At 38.1% G+C, this 23,263-nt stretch overlaps 1 protein-coding gene across 1 annotated transcript in view; it reads right to left on the bottom strand.

Annotated features, from left to right (window-relative positions):
• Positions 1-13,964: 13,964 nt before the first annotated feature.
• taf3 (TAF3 RNA polymerase II, TATA box binding protein (TBP)-associated facto) overlaps positions 13,965-23,263 on the bottom strand; it is an 87,196-nt gene continuing 77,897 nt past the window's right edge. Inside the window, exons 4-7 of the mRNA XM_037542368.1 lie at positions 21,265-21,341; positions 17,170-17,398; positions 16,707-16,813; positions 13,965-14,193 (exon numbers count right to left, since the gene is read on the bottom strand). Of these exons, the coding sequence (XP_037398265.1) occupies positions 14,079-14,193; positions 16,707-16,813; positions 17,170-17,398; positions 21,265-21,341 (528 nt within the window). The 3' untranslated portion in view covers positions 13,965-14,078. The remainder of the gene's footprint in view (positions 14,194-16,706; positions 16,814-17,169; positions 17,399-21,264; positions 21,342-23,263) is intronic.

The following is a 23,263-nucleotide window of genomic DNA, read 5'->3' on the forward strand; positions in this document are numbered from 1 at the left end:
TCGGTTGCGGAGCGGCGCCGGCGCGAGACTCGGAGTGCGCGCGCGCGTGTGTGTGTTGGGAGGGGGTATTAGAGGGTATTGGGGTGTTTGTGGGGGGGGGGGGGGGGGGGTTCAGATGGTTATTTTTTGGTTTAGATGGTAATATTCAAACAGATTGTTTTTGAGGGAGGGAATTGGGAATTTTATTTTGTGTAATTTTGTGTTCATTTTATTTTAGTTAGTCATTCACTCATTTATGCAAATAAGATGTAAAATAAACAGTGTAAGAAAACTAAAAACACTTTCTTCTGTCTCAGCAGGAGGAAAGCAACGAGTGCGCATGAGTTTATGAGCAGGGCAAGGCTTCATGAGTTCAACTGCTCAAATAATAATAATAATAATAATAATAATAATAATAATAATAAAGTAATGATGATGAAACCTGTCTGCGCGCAGCACCTTTATGCGAGAAGTCACGAAGTCAGCCTCCCGGGAGACTGATTATCCACATAAATACATTAATTATTAATGATGAATTATTAATAAATCCCTGTGCACGCGGACGACGCAACAGTGTTCAGGCTACTGAACTCTCTCTGTCTCTCTCTCTCTCTCTCTCTCTCTCTCTCTCTCTCTGTCTCTCTCTCTCTCTCTCTTTTTTTTCTCTTCTCTTTTTATTTTCCTCCACTTTCTCTTCTCTCTTTCTCTCTTAATTGCAGATGAAGCTCCAGGCTAAGAGAGAGAAAAAAATCTCTAAAATAAATAAATATTCTAATTACGAAATACACACACACACACACACACACAAATGTGTTTTTAAGTTTCTTGCCCCTCCCCCCATCTCTAATTGCTTTTCAAGCTCAAAACTATTGATAAAGTAATGCAGAGTACAGAGCTGCTGCCGGTGAAGCTCAGGGACACACACACACACACACACACACACACACACACACACACACACACACACACACACACACACACACACACACACACACACACACAAACAGTAAAGCTTTGGGCATCACCGTGAACGAAAAAAGAATCTTTATTTCCAGGCCATGATAACGCTGATGTTTCAGAAACTTTTTTTTTCAAAGAATAACCCAAATAAGAGAGAGAGAAAAGGAACTGCAAGGCGTTTTCGCAGATTTGTCAAACTCCTGAACTCGTTTGATAATTAAAGCAATTAAAACGCGAATAGCCTGCTTTCAAATTCAAATAGGTGGTTTGTGGAAAACATTATATGAGGGATTGGGGGTGGAGGGCGGCGGTGTGTGTGTGGGGGGGTTGGGTGAGGCTGTTCTATGTTTTATTTACCCTACTGCCAATGTCATTCAGAAATTAGTTTTCAATTTAGTTCAATATGTTAAGCTGTTATATACTCTGGCATTCATCGTATACACTCATTGGCAACATTTTATGTGGAGCCTACTTAGATAATGAACATTTATAAACAGCTTATGTCTATGCCACTGCTGCCACCCAGGGTTTCGGGGCAGAAGGTTGCCGGTTCGATCCCCAGTGCCAACAGTCCATGACTGAGGTATCCTTGAGCAAGACTCCTAACCCCCAATTGCTCCCCAGGCACTGTGGTTAGGGCTGCCCACCCCTTTGGGCGAGTGTGCTCACTGCCTCCTATAGTGCTGTGTGTGTGTGTGTGTGTATTCACTTGTGTGTATGTGGTGTTTCACTTCAAGGGATATGTTCAATGCAGAGGTGGAATTTTCCTGATCGTGGGATTAAAAAAGTATCACTTAAACTTATTCATAACATATATAACATATGTGTGGAGTAAAATGTCATTGCATTTACATAAGCAGCCCTGAACAAAAGTGGCAGACAGCTGTTGCACCTACATTTATTTACCTAACATTGTTACAAAGCTTCATTCACAAGTAATGGAATATATAAGATAGACTTCTCCTTAAAATCACTATATATCAGTCCTATGGAAGACTTTGATGCCCCTTAACTTTCGCGACAATGTTCAGACATATTTTACATTCATAGGTAGGAATACATATCGTCATGTACCTGTGTGAAAGTAGAAATGTCCTCAGTAAAACACACCTTGAGTAAACATAGAAGTATTCATACAAAAAAGACTTGTTTTAAAAAGTACTATGAGTTATTACAGTTATGTCGCATCATTTTAATTGACAATTTCAACTGAGGAGACCTGTGAGTTCACTATCGCACCTATACAGGTTAAAATTAGCATTTTTGTACTGCATTTTATTTTATGGGAATGATGCTTCATAACAGTGTTATAAATGGAACAAATGTCTTTCACTTCAGTTTAAAACTGCTTATGTCAACACAATGTTATTTGCTCCTACTTATACAATTGCTGGTAATAGTACTTGGTACACTGGTCCTAACACTTCTTGCATTGAAAGTCGCTTGTAATGCATAATACAATCTACATTGATATTTTTTTTTGTATTTCATTTCTGTAAATGAATAGAATGAACGAAATTTTTTTCCTTAATCTGGCTAAAATGTCAGGTTACAAATAAACCTGTGTAAGAGTGTCATCTTATACAGCCTGTTCTCTGATAAGGGGCACCTGATTTAACAAGCAACAGATTCATATTGATATGAGATCCAAGAATTAGTTCATTTTCTAAGCACAGCAGTGTCTGTATTAGATCAGACTCTAAAGAGCCCTTAATCTCCTCCCCACTGTTTTTCTCTTGGGTAGGCCACACTTGGACAAAGTAACTTTTATCCACAAAGGAGCGAGCTTACACTGCTGCTGAACTCGAGCAGAACTGATTCTGCATTACCAAAATATCACTTGAACCCAACAAGGGTGAGTGTTTGAGGTTGGTTAAATAACAGACTGGGTTCCCTTTGGCGTACTAGACTTTATACTTACTAAAGAACCATTGAAGAACCATCCTGTTTAAGAGTATAGTGTGCTGTATACTTGTATACTAGATAATGCACTCTAGAAAGACAACTGTCTATGATAAAAACACCAGTCCAGGTTAAACATCGCTATTGCTTTCCCTTTACTTTATTAAAGCAATGGATGGAGTTAGCAAATGTTATTTTAATGTAATTTTTGCGCAGACAGATATGGTTAGATTTCTTTTAGACACAACAACAGTGTGATTAAACGTTTAAGCTTATGAATACATACAGCATGGTGAGGAAGACACTCGTCACACTTCATTTATTTAGTTTCCAGTCGAAGCAGCCATTAAGTGCTAGCAATTCCTTTACTAGGAAATACAGACACATATTAGATAATATAGATAATCCGCTTGCAGAAGGAAAGTCAAAGGAAACCGAGTGAAAAAAAAGCAAAGTAGAACTTAATAGTTTTTCTTTTCTGATGCTGAGCGATGAATAACCTGAATAAATTAATGGCTGTTGTGACTTGAAATTAAACAAATGAAAGGTACTCTCAGACTCTTGCACATTGCATGTGCATTCATAGCATGTGGCAGGTGCTCTTAGCCAACCTATGAATTTAGTGCAGAAGTAGGGAACTGTGGCATTAGGAGTCTATCCCAAGGACCCCTATGTGTGTAGCATGGCGTTCTTGGCCAAGTGGGGAATCAAAGAGCAGTCTGCTGGAGGGCACTGAGGTTACCCACTGTATATATATACCCACTATATATATATACTCATTATATTAACTGTGTGTGTATCTGTTGGTTTGTTTGTTCTTTTGTTTACTTATTTACTCGCTTAACTGTGATTTCAGTTGCAAGTACAGCTACATTGTTTATCAAAGCAATGGTTACTAAACTCCTTCCATGCACACACAGTGGTAACAATTAGGAGCTGTTCACACTGGTGTGCAGAACTCTACATACCAGCTAAATGTTCTAGATAAAGTAAATACAAATATGTAAAGTGGAATGCAGCCACAAAATGCACATTTTTCATATCTTTACTTAGAACAAAACTATCAATTAAAAGTTGCAAGAAGTATTTGACTGATTGTACCATTTAAAGGAGGAATTTCTTTTTCAAAAATGTCTTCCTAACAAAATTGCTAAGAACTCACAGAAAGTCATATCACATGAAGTAGTTACAAATATGTTTCCTGATGTCAAAAACATTGTTTTGCAATTATTTGAAAAAAATGTCAAGGCATAAAACATATTTTTAATGCATTCATGGTGGAACGGTACATAAAGAGTGCATGCCCTAAAGAAAACATACCCTTTTCAGATTTACCATGATTTTACTACCATCAACATAGCTCCACTGGTGGTTCTGGACAGTGAATAAAATAGTGTTGTTGACATTGTGCCCCTGCTTCCTATCATTACCACTATAAAGAAATCAAAGTGAGTACATTTATTTATAATTAACCATTTCACATCGAACTACTCTAAATGTTTATGTCTCAGTGATTGAATTATGCAGATCTTTTGAATCAGTGGAATTCCCCTTCAAGTCTGGATCATTTCAGGTGTAGCCTGAAAGGCAGATTGTCTTGATGAACAAGCCAATACAAGCCAAGAGTATTTGAAGTTGAACAGCAGAGGAAAAAGAAGTGATCCATTTTCAGACACAGTAAGTATGACACAGTCTGACCTGCAGCCAAGAGCCTGTGCTTTTGGAATAATCTAGTAAATATATTACAAGCAAAAATTGCTAGGCAAGTGATTTCAGACAATCATGTATGCACTGTGGAAACTTACAGAGCTAGCTATAGTGTAAGGCGATATTATGAACGCAGGCTTAAAGGCACTGCTGCTTTGTTCATTTTCACAGAATCTGCACTATGTGGTGCTGCTGGTTTGTCAGTTTGCCTGGAATATTTGACATGTATACAGAAATGAGTGAAACTTGGTCATATATCAGTGCCAGTGGTCTGCACAGGCGAGGAAGGGGCATTTTGTGGGGGAACTTCTTAGAGTTCATCCAAGAATTTTTTCAGCTTTTGAAAATATAATAGACAAAGTTATTATAATATTGAGATATTATGTTAAGTTGACCATTTTAATTATAGAAATACACTGTATGTTCGAGTCTGATTATCTTTCTGCAAAAACTAAGCCAGGGATAATCATATTAAGCTCATCAGTGAAATGTATTATTATGATAATTATTATTATTACTAGTATTATTAATATACTTGTTATTATTATCAATAAGGATATACCACAATCAGTGTAAATTTAAACCCCCTCCTTATTTCCACACACTATGTCCATTTTATTAGCTCCACTTACCATATAGACGCCCTTTATAGTTCCATAATTCATCTGTATATCTGTTTCTCTGCATATTTTGTTTGTTCCGTTATCCTGTTCTTCAATGGTCCAACCAATAATATCCAGCCAACAGCATCCTGTGGGCAGCCTCCTGTAACCACTGATGAAGGATGAGATTATGACAAACACAACATAATATTAAAAGATATGTGACTTGAAGGTCATTGACCAGTCAGATTAAAATAAATAAATAAATAAATCAAATAGCACTTAAAGCTATAACACTACTTCTCTGGCTTAACAGGTGTGTGTGATTCAGTGATTACAACCACAGTGATACAGGGACAGTGACTGCAGCAATGACAACATAAAACGACCCCGCAGTTGTACACTTTTTGTCTATTATTAAAGCTTTTATTTTCTAATAAATAAAATCGGTTTATGGAGGGAATTTGTTACCTAAATGAAGCTGAAGTTAGCTTCTTCTTAGCCTAGCTTAGCTTCTTCTTCCAATCTCTGTTCCACCTAACAATGTGGGGGTGGTAAGCTGGCAAAGAACAAGCTAACATCAGCATTTTGAGTATAAGAAACTGGCACTGTGCCCCTTCTGTAAAATCACAGCGCAGTAAGCAATTAGAGTCCCTGCACCCCCAGTCCACCCACCCCCTTCTCCCATTCTTTAAAACAGTGATTGAAAGCAAACAGCCACTGATTAGCATTGGCCTATGCAAAGGACATCAAGCTAAATGAGGGTAACTGGCTTCCATTTACTGTTAGCTACATTAGCATGTTGGGACTGTCATTCCAATAAGATCAACGTTTCGCTGCAGTCATGTTAGTGATGAAGTGTTGAGTAAAGTCGTGCTAGGACCGCAGACAACTATGAACTTCTCAATTTTCACCTCTTCTCCACTACTGACCTCTGCACCACTGAATTAGAATTAACAACCATGTGTCACTGTGTCTGCACGCTGTGAAATTAGACCTCTGCATTTAACCCATCCGTGCAGTGAAACACTCACATACATGCACGCTAGTGAACACACACACTAGGGGGCAGTGAGCACACTTGCCCGGAGCGGTGGGCAGCCCTATCCACGGCGCCCGGGGAGCAGTTGGGGGTTAGGTGCCTTGCTCAAGGGCACTTCAGTCATGGACTGTCAGCCAAGGGGATCAAACCAGCAACCTTCCGGTCACAGGGCCAGCTCCCTAACCTCCAGCCCACGACTGCCCCGATCTGTACCTTCTGATCTGTACCTTCACATTTGTCTGGACTGCTCTTTCTCTGGATGATTTTGTTGTGGAGTCTTACAGCATGAAGAGGCTGACACAGCATAGCGTTAATAGTTTTACACCATCCCTGTGTCTGAAGGCAGCTGTCTCTATGCCTTGTTGCCTGGGTTGTCTCACAGGTCAGAGCCTTAGAAGGCAGCATTGTGATGAAGTTACGTCTCACATTTGAGACACAATCCGAAGGCAGAGATCCATCATCAAGATGTCAAAATAGTACAGCTTGCAGCTAGCTGTTAGCCTAGGACATTAGCATCTTACACACAGACTTTTTAAAGACAGCTAGATAGTGTTTTTTTCTTTTTCTTAACCAAAATAAAAGGTATTTGTACACAAACTGTCTCTCCTCCACTGTGTCAGCGCTGTTATCCTGACCACATCAACAGCGACACAAACAATTATCAAAGTCCATATAGGAAAGTCTGTTTGCTTGGCAGCCATCTTTGCAACGCTGCCAGCAGCAGCAGTTATTTTCAGCCACACAAGACCAGACCGCTCTCTCTTTGAATGGGGAGAGACCAAAATAGCCGAAACTGAAGGTCAAATTACCGTTTCAAAAACATGCTTGAAATCACTGTTAAAATCTGACAAGACCCTCAGAAATAATTTGTAGAATTATTTAATTTGTAGCGTTATTTAATGTGTAGCGATAATTAATGTGTAGCGTTATTTAAGGTGTAGCGTTATTTAATGTGTAGCGTTATTTAAGGTGTAGTATTATTTAATGTGTAGCATTATTGTGTAGTATTATTTAAGGTGTAGTATTATTTAATGTGTAGCATTATTGTGTAGTATTATTTAAGGTGTAGTATTATTTAATGTGTTGTATTATTTAAGGTGTAGTATTATTTAATGTGCAGCATTATTGTGTAGTATTATTTAAGGTGTAGTATTATTTAATGTGTAGCATTATTGTGTAGTATTATTTAATGTGTAGCGTTATTGTGTAGTATTATTTAAGGTGTAGTATTATTTAATGTGTAGCGTTATTGTGTAGTATTATTTAAGGTGTAGTATTATTTAATGTGTAGCATTATTGTGTAGTATTATTTAATGTGTAGCGTTATTGTGTAGTATTATTTAATGTGTAGCGTTATTGTGTAGTATTATTTAAGGTGTAGTATTATTTAATGTGTAGCGTTATTGTGTAGTATTATTTAATGTGTAGCGTTATTGTGTAGTATTATTTAATGTGTAGCGTTATTGTGTAGTATTATTTAAGGTGTAGTATTATTTAAGGTGTAGTATTATTTAATGTGTAGCATTATTGTGTAGTATTATTTAATGTGTAGCGTTATTGTGTAGTATTATTTAAGGTGTAGTATTATTTAATGTGTAGCGTTATTGTGTAGTATTATTTAATGTGTAGCATTATTGTGTAGTATTATTTAATGTGTAGCGTTATTGTGTAGTATTATTTAATGTGTAGCATTATTGTGTAGTATTATTTAATGTGTAGCGTTATTGTGTAGTATTATTTAAGGTGTAGTATTATTTAATGTGTAGTATTTGGCTCAGAAACACTAAAACCACTTTCTTGAGTTGTTCTGGCTTCTGCGCGCAGATCTCCGTAAAGGAGGGGGTGGGGTTCTCCGACTTGTAACCAGCAAGCTGATTGGCTTTGTACTTGAGGGGCGGGGCTTTCTCCACAAACAGAGGCCATGTTGAGCGTTACCATGTTTTACATTCATATTGAAGCCAGTGACCGGTGTTCTCCTTCATAATGTCCCAGGAAACATTTAAACTGACTTCAAAATCAGCGAACAGAGGAACCTCAGCAGGCAGCGTTTTATCCAGACAGCTGATTCCAACTAGCTGCCTTCCTATCTCGGAACACTGTGAGGCCAACGCCTCAACATAGTAGTCTGTCTATGCTCCACCCACATGCACGCTTTGCTAGCAGCTGTTGCTGTGATTGCCGTGCTTTATAGAATGCTGTGAACATCCTACTCAGCTTAATGAGACCCTGTAGCGGTGTAGGTTTAGATTCTCTACATTCACTTAAGTGTCTAGTTTGACATGCTCTGCCGAGCTGGACTGTGCTGTAGCAGCTAAATAAAACTGGGCAGGTTGGAAAAAACAATGCTAATACTATGCTAATACACTAACAATAGCCTGATTAAATGACAACAATAATATATACTAACTGTAAACCTGTATACTAACTTTAACATGAAAACAATATAAATGCATATTGTTTCAAATTCATAACACTCAATGTAGATATTTTGATTTTGACAAAAACTAAGCTGCTATTTCTCTTCATGTTGGATGAGGATTTAATGCTAATGTTCTTTAAAACTTGTTCAACCTAGCAACAGTTGCTAGAAAATAATGCATTTGGGTGGAGAATGGTCAATTGTTTGCTTATTTGATGACTTTCTATAAGAGAGATCTTTTGTTTTCCCAAACTTTAGTTAAATGAACATGCCAAGAAGCTGCTCGTTCGTTTAAAAAAACAGAAACAAGAACGACAACAAAAAAATTCTTCACACTTGCTATTGGAATATTGTACCACTAATATTTTATTAAAATAAGCTTTTCAGTGTTGAAGTTGTTTATGAGGTGCTTTTAGTCATGGAAAACAAAACGTTTGGTAGGGAACCCTTAGTTGATGAAAATAGCACTGAACAGTAGTTTCCATTAGAGAACGGGCACATAATGATTTTCAAACGTAAGGACTCATTTTGTCAGAGCCTCCGGATGTGGACGCGGTGTACAGGTTACATGATGAGGCCCAAAACGTTTACTCTGTATAGACTGTAATAGTTTACACGAATTTAGCTTTTATAAGGATGAACCTTTGAACAGAACTCTGTAGTGATCTCCTGCATGAGTCATGTTTATCCCCTCTTACTGCCCAAAACTGCATTCTTTATCTTTGAATGCGAGCTCGTGTGCTTGCCTTCACTTTCAAGTTTATCAGTGCAACTCTGAACTTTCCTGATTGCCTGCATGTGTATAAGTGCATTTGTATTCCATTCTTTGTTGGGACCCAGTGTCCTCAGGATGATGAAAACATGAATGCAAAGACTAAAGTAATATAAACGTGTGTGTGTGTGTGTGTGTGTGTGTGTGTGTTTGTGCACATTTTCTGGACAAAATCACCCTGTTTTTTTGGAAAACCTGAGAAAAACAAAACTACAAGACCAACAAAATGCTCCTGAGTTTCTAAAGTCCTTGTTTTTCATGTTCCATGTTTCAACTAAAAGAGCAAATCCACTTGTTTTTAGTTCCTGCGTGTATACATAATTTGTGCAAACATCAATTTGTTCACTTAAATATTTCCAAACCAGTATTACCTGTAGTTATCAAAGATTATCTATCCAAGACCTAGTTTGACTAATAAACCCTCCTTTAAATTAAAGTAGGTTTAGTGCTGGTGGATTTGAACGATTCTATGGCTGGACTGTCGAGAAGAAATCTGTTAAACAAGCCTGTGTTCCTCACACTAACTCAAGTTAATTAATGTAATGTAGTAATGTCCGTCTGCATTTATTGTTGTTATATAGTGTTTTTTTTTTACCACTGGCAAGAGAGTTGCTTAAAAAAAAAAAAAAAAAGTATTTAGTCCCCTAACAGTTTCCCACAGTATCCATATGCACGGATATATGGGCTGTTTTACCAAATTATGTCAAACTGTGGTTCCATAACATTATTGAAAACAACAATTAAGTATTCAGACTTTAGGTACTTACAAGGATTTTATCTGCTTAAACCTCCCTGTGCATTAATAGAGATAAGTTACTATCTACAGGCCCCAGACCCTAACAGCTAAATTTTAACTTGTGAAAATCACACTTAATTTTTTTAAGAAGACATTTTTATTTTAATAAATGAAGCTGAAAAATTGTAGAAAATTATCATGAGTTTCATATCTAAGTAAAAAATGCTGTTCCACGTAGCGTCACTATCAAACAGAGTTTTAGTAAATGGGCGGGGCCTTATTTTAGCCACGCCCCAGTATTTTAGAGCAGGAATTGAGACTGCATGCCTGTCCCCCCTGGCCTCATGGTGATGAGTTAGATCCCATTGTTTTGAAGTAAATTCAGGGTGTAACATTAAGAACTGTCAATACTGAAATACACATTTGCAACTAAGTAAACCTGTTTGTGTTCTAATAAAAGTACCATGATTTTATGCGTGTGCAGCTGTTCAAAACTGTGTGTGCTAGTCATGCCATTGTTTTTGTGTTCTACTCAAAGTTAGCTTACACTGTCACTACTGACAATATATGAGAGGACAGAAGAGGTACTTTGTTATGAAAAGTGTATGACCCCAAAGAAGTGTGTGTGTGTGTGTGTGTGTGTGTCCTTCACCCAGTCCCTACAGGTCTGATCACAGAACTTTATATCTCTCCAGTATCCTTAACGAGCGGTGCTGGGTGCCTGTCCTGCATGTGGAAGACATTTCTTATCTTGCAGCAAACTGTTCCCCTATGCTGGGAAAACGACTCTATGCGCTTTGAAACAAATAACGATGCAAAAAAATGAAACGCTTGCTTCTCTTTGATACGCGCTATCATACAGCGATGATCGGACTTCGACTAAAGGGCCTGTTTTATTTAGGTCTCTGCATCTGCATGCGATTAGCCGGAATGACAGGTAGCTTCGGGATATTTAATGAGGTATTACGGTGCGGATAACAGCGCAGGGCTCGGGCACAGTGTAGTGATCACTGGTCACATAGTGGAGGAAATAGGAGAGGTTGAGCATCAGGTGGACTGGAACACTTAAAAGGTACAGCATGTAATTTAAACACACATTGGCCCTGGCATGGCCACAAAGGGAGGTATTTTACTCCAGGGGAGATAAGTTAAAGGCCAACGTGGGTTTTGTTCCTAGTGCATAAACCCTGCAATTCAACGTGGAAAAGTTTACGAACTCTTTCTTTCTCTCGAGCACCAATCTTGAACTAAACTTTTGGAACATGTCATTTCCAGTAAACTGGCAGAGGACACTGTAAATTGTCATAATCTGGGAAATACAGCAGCTTCTTCAGGATTAAACTGAAGTCAGAGCAGTCAGTGTAGTTTCAGTAAGGCGTATGTGCGGATTAGGCCGATGAGCTCTATGCAACCACAGTATTTTTCAAGTGAGACTAAAAATTAGAAGGTATATTTTCTTATTGTTAAATGATATATGGGTTATTCTCATAACTTATACCAATGTGGAAAAAAGAAACATTGCCTGGTTGAATAATTAAGCCCCAAATGTTTTTTTTTTCCAATTTAAGTGACCAAATTATGATTACCACAACACAGGTTTGAAGATAAATCTCAATGTTTTTATCTCTTAAAATTTGTATAATTCTGTCAGAGTAAGCATTCAAAGCTAACTGTACAAACATATATAACTGACATAACTAAATATAGTGTTTATACTATATTATACTATAACACAAGTGTTTATACTATACTATCTATACTATAACAAAAGCATGTTTATACTACATTACACTATCAATACTGCAATATAATAGTGTTTATACTATACTATCAATACTATAACAAAATGTTTATACTATACTATCTATACTATAACAAGTGTTTATACTATACTATCAATACTATAACAAAATGGTTTTTATACTATCAATACTATAACAAAATGGTGTTTATACTATAACAAAATATAGTGTTTATACTATACTACTGATACTATAACAAAATAGTGTTATACTATCAAGACTATAATAAAATATAGTGATTATACTATGCTATAGATACTATATCAAATATAGTGATTATACTATATTATAGATACTATAACAAATTAGTGTTTATACTATACTATAAATACTATAACAAAAGTGTTTATACTATACTATCAATACTATAAAAGTGTTTATACTAATACTATCGATACTGTAACAAAAGTGTTTATACTATAATAATCTATACTATAACAAATGTGTTTATACTATCGATACTATAACAAAATGGTGTTTATACTATACTATCAATTTTGTAACAAAAGTCTTTATACTATAACAAAATGGTGTTTATACTATACCATTGATACTATAACAAAATAGTGATTCTACAATGCTATACTATCAATATTATAACAAAATATAGTGATTGTAATATATTATCGATACTATAACAAAATAGTGTTTATATTATACTATAGATACTATAACAAAATAGTGTTTATACTATACTATCGATACTATAACAAAATATAGCGTTTTGCAATTTAATCTCACTACAACACATTGACAGCCAATTTTTCTTTTTACTTGTGTCACAAGGTTTCAGTTCACATCCTTATAATTTACAATCAAAGCATTAGAGATTGAACAGTTAAAAGTAACAAAAACTCATTAGAAATGGAAAAAAATGATAAATATGGGTAATGAGAAAGTCATATGTGGACATGTTGCGGTAATGAGAACTGAGATAACGAATGCCAAAAAACTTGAAAAAAGAAACATGAAGTCTACAAGCTCTGTGCCATAGAGAGTCCAAGGTGACACAAGTATTTATGGGTGTTTTGAGGCAGTATTATGACCCATATGTGTATTTATATGTGCATTTGATTTCCAAGATCAAAATCAATATTTTCTAGAAATGTCCTAAAGCTCCTTTTCTACTAAGATTACAGCTTTTGCAATCACTGATGTTCAATTTGATGGAAAAAAACATACACCCCCCGACTTCATTATCAAATTATTATACAATGACAAAAAGTCACTGTAAGACCGTCTCAGGCTGTTTATAGTCACAATTCAAGACAGTTTTGTTAAAATTCAGCAGTTTTGTTAAAATGATCAAACAGATCTTCTTTATCGGCAATTTAAACTTTTTGTAGGCAAGTTACAGTTCAAAAATGAGGACCTCCCCTCACATTCCAGCAAATATAGTATGTCTGAAGACAATGACAACACAGTATGGAAAAAACAGCTTTTAATTAAATCCATAATAAAAGGAAACTGCACTTCCAATCTAAATAAATGAGAACAACAATATTAAAAAGGGAGATTACAGTACAGACATTTTTTTTCCTCTTTTTCAGTGATGTGATTCTGATGAGTCAGCTCATGGTTGAAAAAACGTCAATGAGAGGATGTATGGGGGGGGGGGTTCCTCTTGACACACTCGCACATACCTACTGAAGAGCTGCTGGCTTCCGTATAAAGAGCAGTATAGACGTACTGTAGGATTATCCACATAAAAAAATTAACATAGACTTCTGCAAATTTCATTTAAAAAATACATAAATGACTACAGTGACCGCGTTAAAAGGAGAGGAGGAAACAAAATCCAAACTGGAAGGGGAAAAAAACAAAACAAAAAAAACAAGGGAAAAGGGGCTGGAACTGAAATAAGGCATTAATGTATAAACAGTGAGAGAGAGAGAGAGAGAGGGAGAGGGGGAGAGAGAGAGAGAGAGAGAGAGAGAGAGAGAGAGAGAGAGAGAGAGAGAAGGGGAGAGAGAGGGGGACAGAGAGAGGGAGAGAGAGGGACAGAGAGAGGGAGAGAGAGGGAGAGAGAGGGAGAGAGAGAGGGAGAGAGAGGGACAGAGAGAGAGAGGGAGAGGGACAGAGAGAGAGAGAGAGAGAGAGAGAGAGAGAGAGAGAGAGAGAGAGAGAGAGAGAGAGAGAAAGCTAGAGAGCTGATGATCAGTGCGCTTTACGTTTCCTCTTTTTTGTTTTTTTGTCTTTTTTCTTGCCAGCGCACTTCACACAGAACCAGGACTGGTCCTCCGGTGGGGCCGCTATGATACCTACACACGGCCTGAAAGAGGAAAAGAAAGGGAAAGAAAGAGAGATATTTTGTTAAGTTCATTTTACTGTGTTCCTCTACATTTTGTTGCCATTGTTATAAAACCTTGTCTCTTCACAAGAGTCACTTCACAAAGATGAAAACATTCTTAACTTTACTGTAAAGTAATGAGATTTTATTGCAGTTTATTATGAATCCCTTCTGTTAGTCCACTTGTCATGGAATTTCAATAATATAGTAAATCAATAAACACAAATAATGTATTTCATAAAAATTATTTACATTTCAAAATGTCTCATACACTGTCCATACAGTCCATATATGGACAACAGGCTGCCCGTGTTGGACAACAAACTCATTCATATATATTTATAGATGTTGTTGGAAGAAAGAAGAAAACCTTGCATCTCCATTTTTGGTCCAAAATGATTTGGACAAAAAGTCTGGTTCTGTTGACTTACACTAAAAGTAAAGTAGGTGTTTTTCCTTCTCCTGTAAAATGACCATTTAGGAGATATGGTTTTCTTCCAACAAGTGATATATATCCCATTCAGCCTCAAGCGATTTAGCTCTGCCCACTTATACTGAAGTTCTAAGGAGTGTTTCAGCTCCGAGTACTTTTTCGAGTGAGGCACAATACAGACTGGTTAATAAAAACAGAGTAGATTTAAAAATCAGTCTTAAAGGCACAATTAAAAAACAGCCTGTTTAATTCTAAGGGAAAAAGAGAGGTTAAAAACTGCTCACGTAAAACAAATTCTAACCATTTTTTCATACATAAAACCTCAAAAATGTTTAAATAAACACAAGAAAAAACAGGATATGGCCCCTTTAATGTTTCTTTATGTAACAAGATTTTATTCCAGTAATCCATTTCTACTGGTCCATTCATCACACAAGGTTCACAAAATGTAAAACGTGGCTGATGTTATCGAATGCTGTGGGGAAAGCAGTGGTTTTCTTATAAAAGTGACTTTGTGAGAATTTGCTTTGCTTATTTGCATTGAAAAAAATTTGCTAATGTCAACAAAACACTGAACAATCACCTATTTTATCTTAGAAAATGGAGCTGACTTTGTTAATGGAGTTAAACTGATGCTCGGCCTGAAGTAGCACAGAGTAAACCTGAATAAAACAGGTTTAACTTAAGGGTTTAGGCTCAGAGCTACCTTAAATTGAAGCAGGTAGGTTTCTAACCAGTGAATCAAGCTTTGTAGTACATTCCTCACGTCTTTTTGTCCTTCACTAGCAGATCATTCAGCTTTGATCACTACACACAGCCAGTCTGTTTCTGATCTTTGAAAAGCAAAATGCATCTGAAAAGATGATTCTATATGTCTTTATGGTTGTGCCAGGGGAAGGGGGATGTTTGCTGTGTGCTTGGTGCCTCCTACACTCTACCCTGTGTGATGTATACATCTGCTTGCTCGCTGCCTTAGCCAATGATACAAGTGCATAAAAATGTTTCAAAGATAGAGCAGATCAATCAAAAACAAAAAAAAACTAATTAAACTTAGAGGCCACCTGGAGGCTGCATGAAAACAGATTTTACGGAAATCGTACAAATCTGCAATAGATGATGTGCTAGGAAGTGTTTTGAGTACTCCTTTCTCTTACATCTAGCACAAATATCCGTGTCAACAGATACTAAACTGTGTTTCTGTGTTTCAGACCAGAGACCACCCCATTTAATTTCCAGTCAAAATGGCCATTAATTAAAAGTTCATTTTATAGGTGGTATGTCTAAGGACAGTAGATATGACATAATTCACTTGCATAAAGAAGGAGGAAGTCAAGTTAAAATAAGTGAGAAACGAGTTAACTTAAAAAACGCACTTTAAGCAACAAAAAAAAAGAAGAAGAAAGAAGAAGAAAATTTCCAAATCAAACAAAGAAGCTGCTGGTGTTCCTAGACCAACAGATTCACCACCCCACGGTCCAGACCTCAACATCCCTGTATGTGTTTGGGATTTATTGCATTGTGAGAAGCAGATAATGCAACCGACTTCTACAACTGAACTTTGGAGATGTGGAAAAATATCCCTGCAGATTTCTTTGAAAAACTGAGAGCAGGTGTCTGGAAAAAAGAATGGAAGCTGTAATAATGGCAAAGGGTAGACACACTAAATACTAAAAAATATAATGTTCTGTCGAATATGTTTCTTACGTTTTTTTCCTGATGCAGAAAAATGAATAACGTATATTTCTAACGGCTATTTTGACTGGAAATTTAATAAATGAAAGGTGGTCTCCTTTGTCCAGTACTGGCAAAAAGGCTGGCTAATAGCTTCAGCCCAGAATTCTCATATTGGTGCTTCTCTAGTTATAAGAATGTTACAAGCTTTTAATCTTTGTAATATGTACAGGGAAACATGTTGAAATGACTGTTTGTAGTAATCAACTACATGATACAGACAGAATTGAGGCTGAAAAACACTGAAGTGTTCCTTTAACGGATATTTCAGCACTTTCACAGATGATGGTGGATGATGTCACTTTGTTCAAAGTTCAAATCTGATTCTTACCAGTGGTACCAGTCATCACACTCATCACAACCGATCATAGGACTTCCATCATCAGGCTTGTTACAGCCAGGACAAATCCAGATCTGATTACCCCACTCGTCACGAATCTGTGAGACACATGCACAACAGAACATTAGCACTGAAATGATCATTTGGTCCAGGTGAAAATGAACAAAACTTAAAATTGTTGTCATAAAATACCTCAATTTTCAATTTGACCATTTGAAAAGGTTTCTTTGAAAAAGCTCCTTCTTTACATTGTGTAAACATCATAAAGACTGGAAATTTTGAAAAGCAAACTTTCAAGTTACAATTTCTTACATTAACAGATGTTAGGAATGCAAGGTTTATTTACAACAGTGAAGATATATACACAACACTGCATTAAGAGTTCTTCACAATTATGAGCAGGTAAAATACTGCACTGTGTGAAGGTGATGGTAATGGTGCATGTGAGCCTTACCACGTATGCACTGACAGTCTCAGTGACAACGCTGCAGCCACGGGCTTTGGCCTGGCTGGGTTGGGGCTGGAGCACTGGGGGTGGAGGGGGTGGTGAGGCAACTGGAGCCGGGGCGGGAGGAGGAAGGGGTGGGAGAGCGCGCACCCGTGCACCTGGACCGGCCCGGGCCACCGGCGTCCGCGGAAGAGGAGGAGTGGGCTCCAAATCGGACGATACCTTACTGATAACACTGACAGAGAGACAGAGGGGGAGAGAGAGAGAGAGAGAGAGAGAGAGAGAGAGAGAGAGAGAGAGAGAGAGAGAGAGGGAGAGGGGGGGAGAGAGAGAGAGAGAGAGAGAGAGAGGGAGAGGGGGAGAGAGAGAGAGAGAGAGAGAGAGAGAGAGAGAGAGAGAGAGAGAGAGAGAGGGAGAGGGAGAGAGGGAGAGAGAGAGAGAGAGAGAGAGAGAGAGAGAGAGAGAGAGAGAGAGAGAGAGAGAGAGAGATTAAATTCTAGAAGAATACACCACATGTACATGGTGTGATGTTTCTTATCAGGGTGTAAAAGTGCATCAGTTAACTGTGATGCATCGTTCTGAATATAATTATATTAACATTCAATAAAATATGTGCTTATATTTAACATCAAACATTATAAACCTTACCAAACGGTATAACTAGTTAGGCAGTTATTTAGTTATAATACAGCATACCTAAAATTAACTATAGCTATAATATGACTTCTGTTAGACACATTTATTTTTAATACACACTCACCGGCCACTTTATTAGGTACAGTTGCATGCACACAAATAGCTAATCAGCCAATCACATGACCGCAACTCAATGCATTTAGGCATGTAGAGGTGGTCAAGACAACTTGCTGAAGAGCAGATCGAGCATAAGAATGAGGAAGAAAGGTGATTTAAGTGACTTTGAACGTGGCGTGGTTGTTGGTGCCAGTCTGAGTATTTCAGAAACTGCTGATCTCCTGGGATTTTCACGCACAACCATCTCTAGGGTTTACAGAGAAAATATATTAAAAAAAAAGAGAAAATATCCAGCGAGCGGCAGTTGTGTGGACGAAAATGCCTTGTTGATGTGAGAGGTCAGAGGAGAATGGGCAGACTGCTTCGAGATGAAAGAAAGGCAACAGTAACTCAAATAACCAACCAACATCTCTAAGGAATGTTTCCAACACCTTGTTGAAAGTCTGCCATGAAGAATTAAGGCAGTTCTGAAGGCAAAAGGGGGTCCAAACTTTTACTAGCAAGGTTAATAAAGTGACCAGTGAGTGTAAAGTTAGTTAAAATACAACACAGCTAAACTTTAACTGACATTAGCCTTCAGCTCTAACACTGAGCTTTTAGAGATCACAGTAATTTGTGTAATCAATATCCTTTTGAAATACCAAAATTAACAAAAGTGAAAAGAAATCAGTTGCACTGAAATGGTTTCTAAAAACCATGACTTTTAGAGCTTGTGTGTCATAGTCCTTTAATTTTAATGCGTGTAAAAGTTGCCATACAGTATCATAGTATGTATTACTGTTTGTTTGTATTTTAGTCATATTATATGTAAACATTTAAACATTAAATTCAATTACTAACAATCAAATTTCACTGAAGTCAGAGACTTATATTCCTATTTATTGTGCATGTAAACAACTCTAATAGACATTTAATACCACTCTAATGTTTCGTCCAGTTTGTGTTTTTAATGATGGAAATTCATCTCTGAGTGTAAAGTAAAGATTGACCCCTTGCTGTTTAGGGTAACGGTGTGATTGACAAGGCCAGAGAAAGTGGGCAGCTCTGGTCGCCGTGGTTTTGACCCTGAGAGGGGCGTGTCAAACGGCCAGCTCCGATTACACACACACGCACAGTCATTATTTATGCCTTATCTGAATGACACCTCTAACGTACATGCACACACACACTTTCTCTCACACACACTTCCATGAGAGCTCATCCTCAGACGGTGTGAGGTGTGGGCTGTTCAGGAAACGACCTCACGACTCCACCAGGTCAAAGTTCACAGGCGTCCGTGTTTCCTTGTGCATCAATGGAGCCACTGTTAGAGCTTTGCAGAAAATGCTTTAAAATGCACAAGTAACATATAAAATAATGTAGAAATGCATTTGACCTAAAGTATTTGAATCATGTCCAATGTTTTTCAAAAATACATTAATAAATGAATGAACAATAAATAAATCATAAATTAAAAAACAAACAAAACAACATCTATATGCTAAAATCTCAAAGGCACAAACTTGAATTGATGATGATTACATTTATTTAAGGCCTTTCATTTGTCAAGTGTAATTCCAGACAAATTCAGATGCAATAAGGATATGCTAACACTTTAATTTATCTTTTCAATGATTCTGAATCATATCAAATGAACTGAATCAAACTCAGTCAAATCATATTAAATTGTTGCCAATTTACTGACTCTCATTCATAGTAAAAACAACCGACTTGAAAAGAAGCAAATCAAATTATACAGAAATGATGGTGATTCAGTAATTCTGAACCATCCCAAAATAATAAAATCGCACTGAACCTTTGGTGATTCACTGATTGTGAATCATTCCCAAATAATCAAATCTTATCAAATTGACAGCAATGCAGCGATTCTGAATCTTTCAGAATCAATTCAAAATAATGAAATTGAATTGTTACAGATTCTCAAATAAATTTCCTACAAAATTGTTGCTGAATCAAATCATTGTGAGTGATTCACACCCTAATTTATACACGCCTTGATTTATCAGTTGCACTACCCAGGTATACACACATGCTCATGCACACACACCCACACAAGCTCCTTAAAACATAAACAATATGTAGGGCTTTGTTCTCATATAAACTCAGTCAGTGTCACACACAAACACACTGAAAGGCCAGCTGATTATGTTCTGAGAGCAGCGTACAGGTGCAAGAAAAGAACACAATAGAGCGAGCTGACATCAGAGACATAATACATGCTTCTCAGAAACTCGCCGAATAAAGGCCTTCCTGTCGTCACACACATACACACACACTCGCAATCACACACACAAATGTTTCCTGTCTTGCATGGAGGTGGAAGAGTGAGGATGAGGGAGGAACACTAAAGCAAAGTCAAAACACACTTAATGCAAATATACCAGCAACGTTTGAACACACACACACACAAGCTTCCCCTGTAGCCAGGGTCGTAACAATTCACGAAACCCGAACCAGAATTCAATTTGATACAGTGGTGTCTCAATTTGGTAAATTTTTTTGACAGAGCAAAACTAAGGAGTGACTGAAATGTTCCCTAAGACAATTCGCTATTGTTTCCATTTTCAGTTTATTAGAGCAGTTATTTTATAATAATGCACTAGCCATGTGCTAAGCCCAAGGTAGTATACAGCTATTTGCAATATATATATATATATATATATATATGCACGCAGACACACACAGACACACACATACATATATATCTTTACGTAGCTTGAGCAAAAGTTATGTCACAGTTCATTTTTTCTAAACTTCGCAAAAAGGTATTGCACGAAAAATTGCAGACAATTGCCACATTTTAAGAAAGCAGGGTCTGCTGCCATTGTGGGCTGGCTTGTTGAACTGTTACTACACTTCTTACAATATAATCAGTATTAAACTGATTAAACTGAGTATTTTATGTGCCCCACTCTGCTGATCACACAGAGAGGCTCGTACTGAATGATACAGTATGATAGTTTGTATTGTTACACTCCTACCATGAGTCTACACGTACGGTAAAGTGGGGGGGTTAAGTGATGTGAACACTGAGACTATTGATAGGAGTGTGTGGCAGGACAGGAGTGTGTATGTGTTTGTGTGGGTGTGTGTGTCTGTGTGGTGTGCACACACACACTTGGGCCATCTGGGACAAGTCACATGACCTAAAGGCTGAAACACACACCTGCATGCAGACACACAGTCTCTGACCACACAGAGAGCGGCCAGTACCTTTCAGAGAGAGAGAGAGAGAGAGAGAGAGAGAGAGAGAGAGAGAGAGAGAGAGAGAGAGAGAGAGAGAGAGAGAGAGAGAGAGAGAGAGTGTGTGTGTGTGTGTGTGTGTGTGTGTGTGTGTGTGTGTCTTACATCTTGTCCTGTCCAGCTCCAACTCTCAGCGTTAGTCTGGGAATGACCGGAGACTGAGGCACTGCAGGAGGTTCAACCTGAGAAAGACAGAAGGGGAAAGAGAGAGAGAGAGAGAGAGAGAGAGAGAGAGAGAGAGAGAGAGAGAGAAGAAAGAAAGTGAGAGTACGTGAGAGAGAGAGTGAAAGAGAAAGGAGGTTGGATAAAGAAAAACAACAGAAAGAAAGAAGAGAGTGGAGGGAGGTGAGAGAGGGAGAGAGAGAAGGAGGATGAGTGACATAAGGAGAGGAAGCAAGGGATCCAGAGAAGGAAGAAAAGATGATGAGAAAAAGCAAGAAAAAAAGAGAGAAAGCAAACAGAAAGAAAGAGTTAGCAGAATGGAGAGAGGGGGCAGGATGAATGACAAAAAAGAAAAAAGAAAAAGAAAGGGGAAGGAAGAGAGAAAGAAGGATGTAAAGAGGGAGAGAAAGTGAGAGAAAGAGAATGGAGAAATACATAGAAGAAAGAAAGGGAGAAAGAAAGAATGATGAGAAGAGGGAAAATGAAAGAAAGAAAGGGAGAAAGAGTTTGAGAGAAATTGAGAATGATATTACTGCATTGTTTTGTGTCATTTAATAATATCAGAAGCTTTTTAGAAAATAATCTGTATGAAAAGGACAAATATTTTTCTTTCACAAACACCCACATACACAGCTCACACCAGTGTCAATGGCACAGAAGAAGCTCTCTCCACACACACACACACACACACACACACACACACACACACACACACCTCTAATGCTGCCAATAACCCAGACCAGCCAAGACGGGGGGTGGGGGGGTGGGGGGTGGCATACAGAGATGGATAGCAATCCCAACAGAAAGATGAAAAGACGAGAATGACGAAAAGAAAACAAAACGAGGGTGAAGAGCCTGTAAAAACCTGAGAAAACAGCGGAAAGGGACGAGATAATAGAAGGGATAGATGGATAGCAGTGGATACATGGTTGGGGGAAGAGAGAGAGAGAGAGATGCTGGCAGAGGAGAGAAGGAGCATGGTGTAGAGAGCGTCTCTGGTGGGGTTGGGGTTGTGGTGGGGGGGTTTTGCTCAGGCTTAGCGCGAGTGAGCAGCTCTTTGTGTTTGTGGCGGGGAGAAGCCCTGACGCTCGCCTGCTGCTTTTCTCTCTCCGCCGCACCATCCGCCATAAAGCTGCTGCGCTAATTGTTTAACACAGAAACATGTCTTTTCTCTCTTTTAATGTTTTTGTTTTTATTGTCGCTCTGCTGCATTTATTACAAAAAGCCCTTTGTGGGATTTGTAAGCTCCTCCTCCTACTCTTTCTCTCTCTCTTTGCATCCCCCTTTCTTTCTGTTTGCGTCTATCCCTTTCTCTCTCTCTCTGCTTTCTATCTCTGCGCTCTCACTCTGTATTCCCCTTGCTTTCTGTCGGTGTCTCTCTTTCCCCATCTCTCTTTCAGCTGTCGCTCAGCTTTCTCGTTTTTCAACGCTTTCTCTCTTCTTTCAGTTCCTTTTTGTTCCCCCGTTTGTTTCTGTGGGCGTCTCTCCCCCTTTTTTTCCCCTTTTCTCTTTCTCTCCTTCCTTTTAGCTGAACTCTCCTCTCTTCTTTCTCTCCTTTCAGTTTAACTCTCTATTCCCCTATTTTCTCTCTACCCCTTTCCTTTGAGTTAGTCTCTCTATTTTCCCCTTTTCTCTCTATTACCCCCTCCTCTCTTTTTCTCTATTCCTCCCTTTTCTCTCCCTCTGTATCTTCCCCTTACTTTCTGTCAGTGCCTCTTTCCCCATCTTTCTCTCTCTTTCTCCATCTTTTCGGTAGATCTCTCTGTTGCCCCTTTTCTCTCCTTCTCTCTCTCTCCCCCTCTCACTTTCTCTCTGCCCTTCCTTTCTGTCGATCGCTCTCTATTCCCTCCTTCTCTGTCTCTCTGTATGCCCCCCTCCTTTCTGACAGTGCCTCTCTCCCTCCCTCCCTCTGTCTCCCTTCTTTTTCAGAACAGAAAGGAGA

The sequence above is a fragment of the Pygocentrus nattereri genome, chromosome 1 (genome assembly GCF_015220715.1).
Source record: "Pygocentrus nattereri isolate fPygNat1 chromosome 1, fPygNat1.pri, whole genome shotgun sequence".
In the NCBI taxonomy this organism is placed as follows: Eukaryota; Metazoa; Chordata; class Actinopteri; order Characiformes; family Serrasalmidae; genus Pygocentrus; species Pygocentrus nattereri.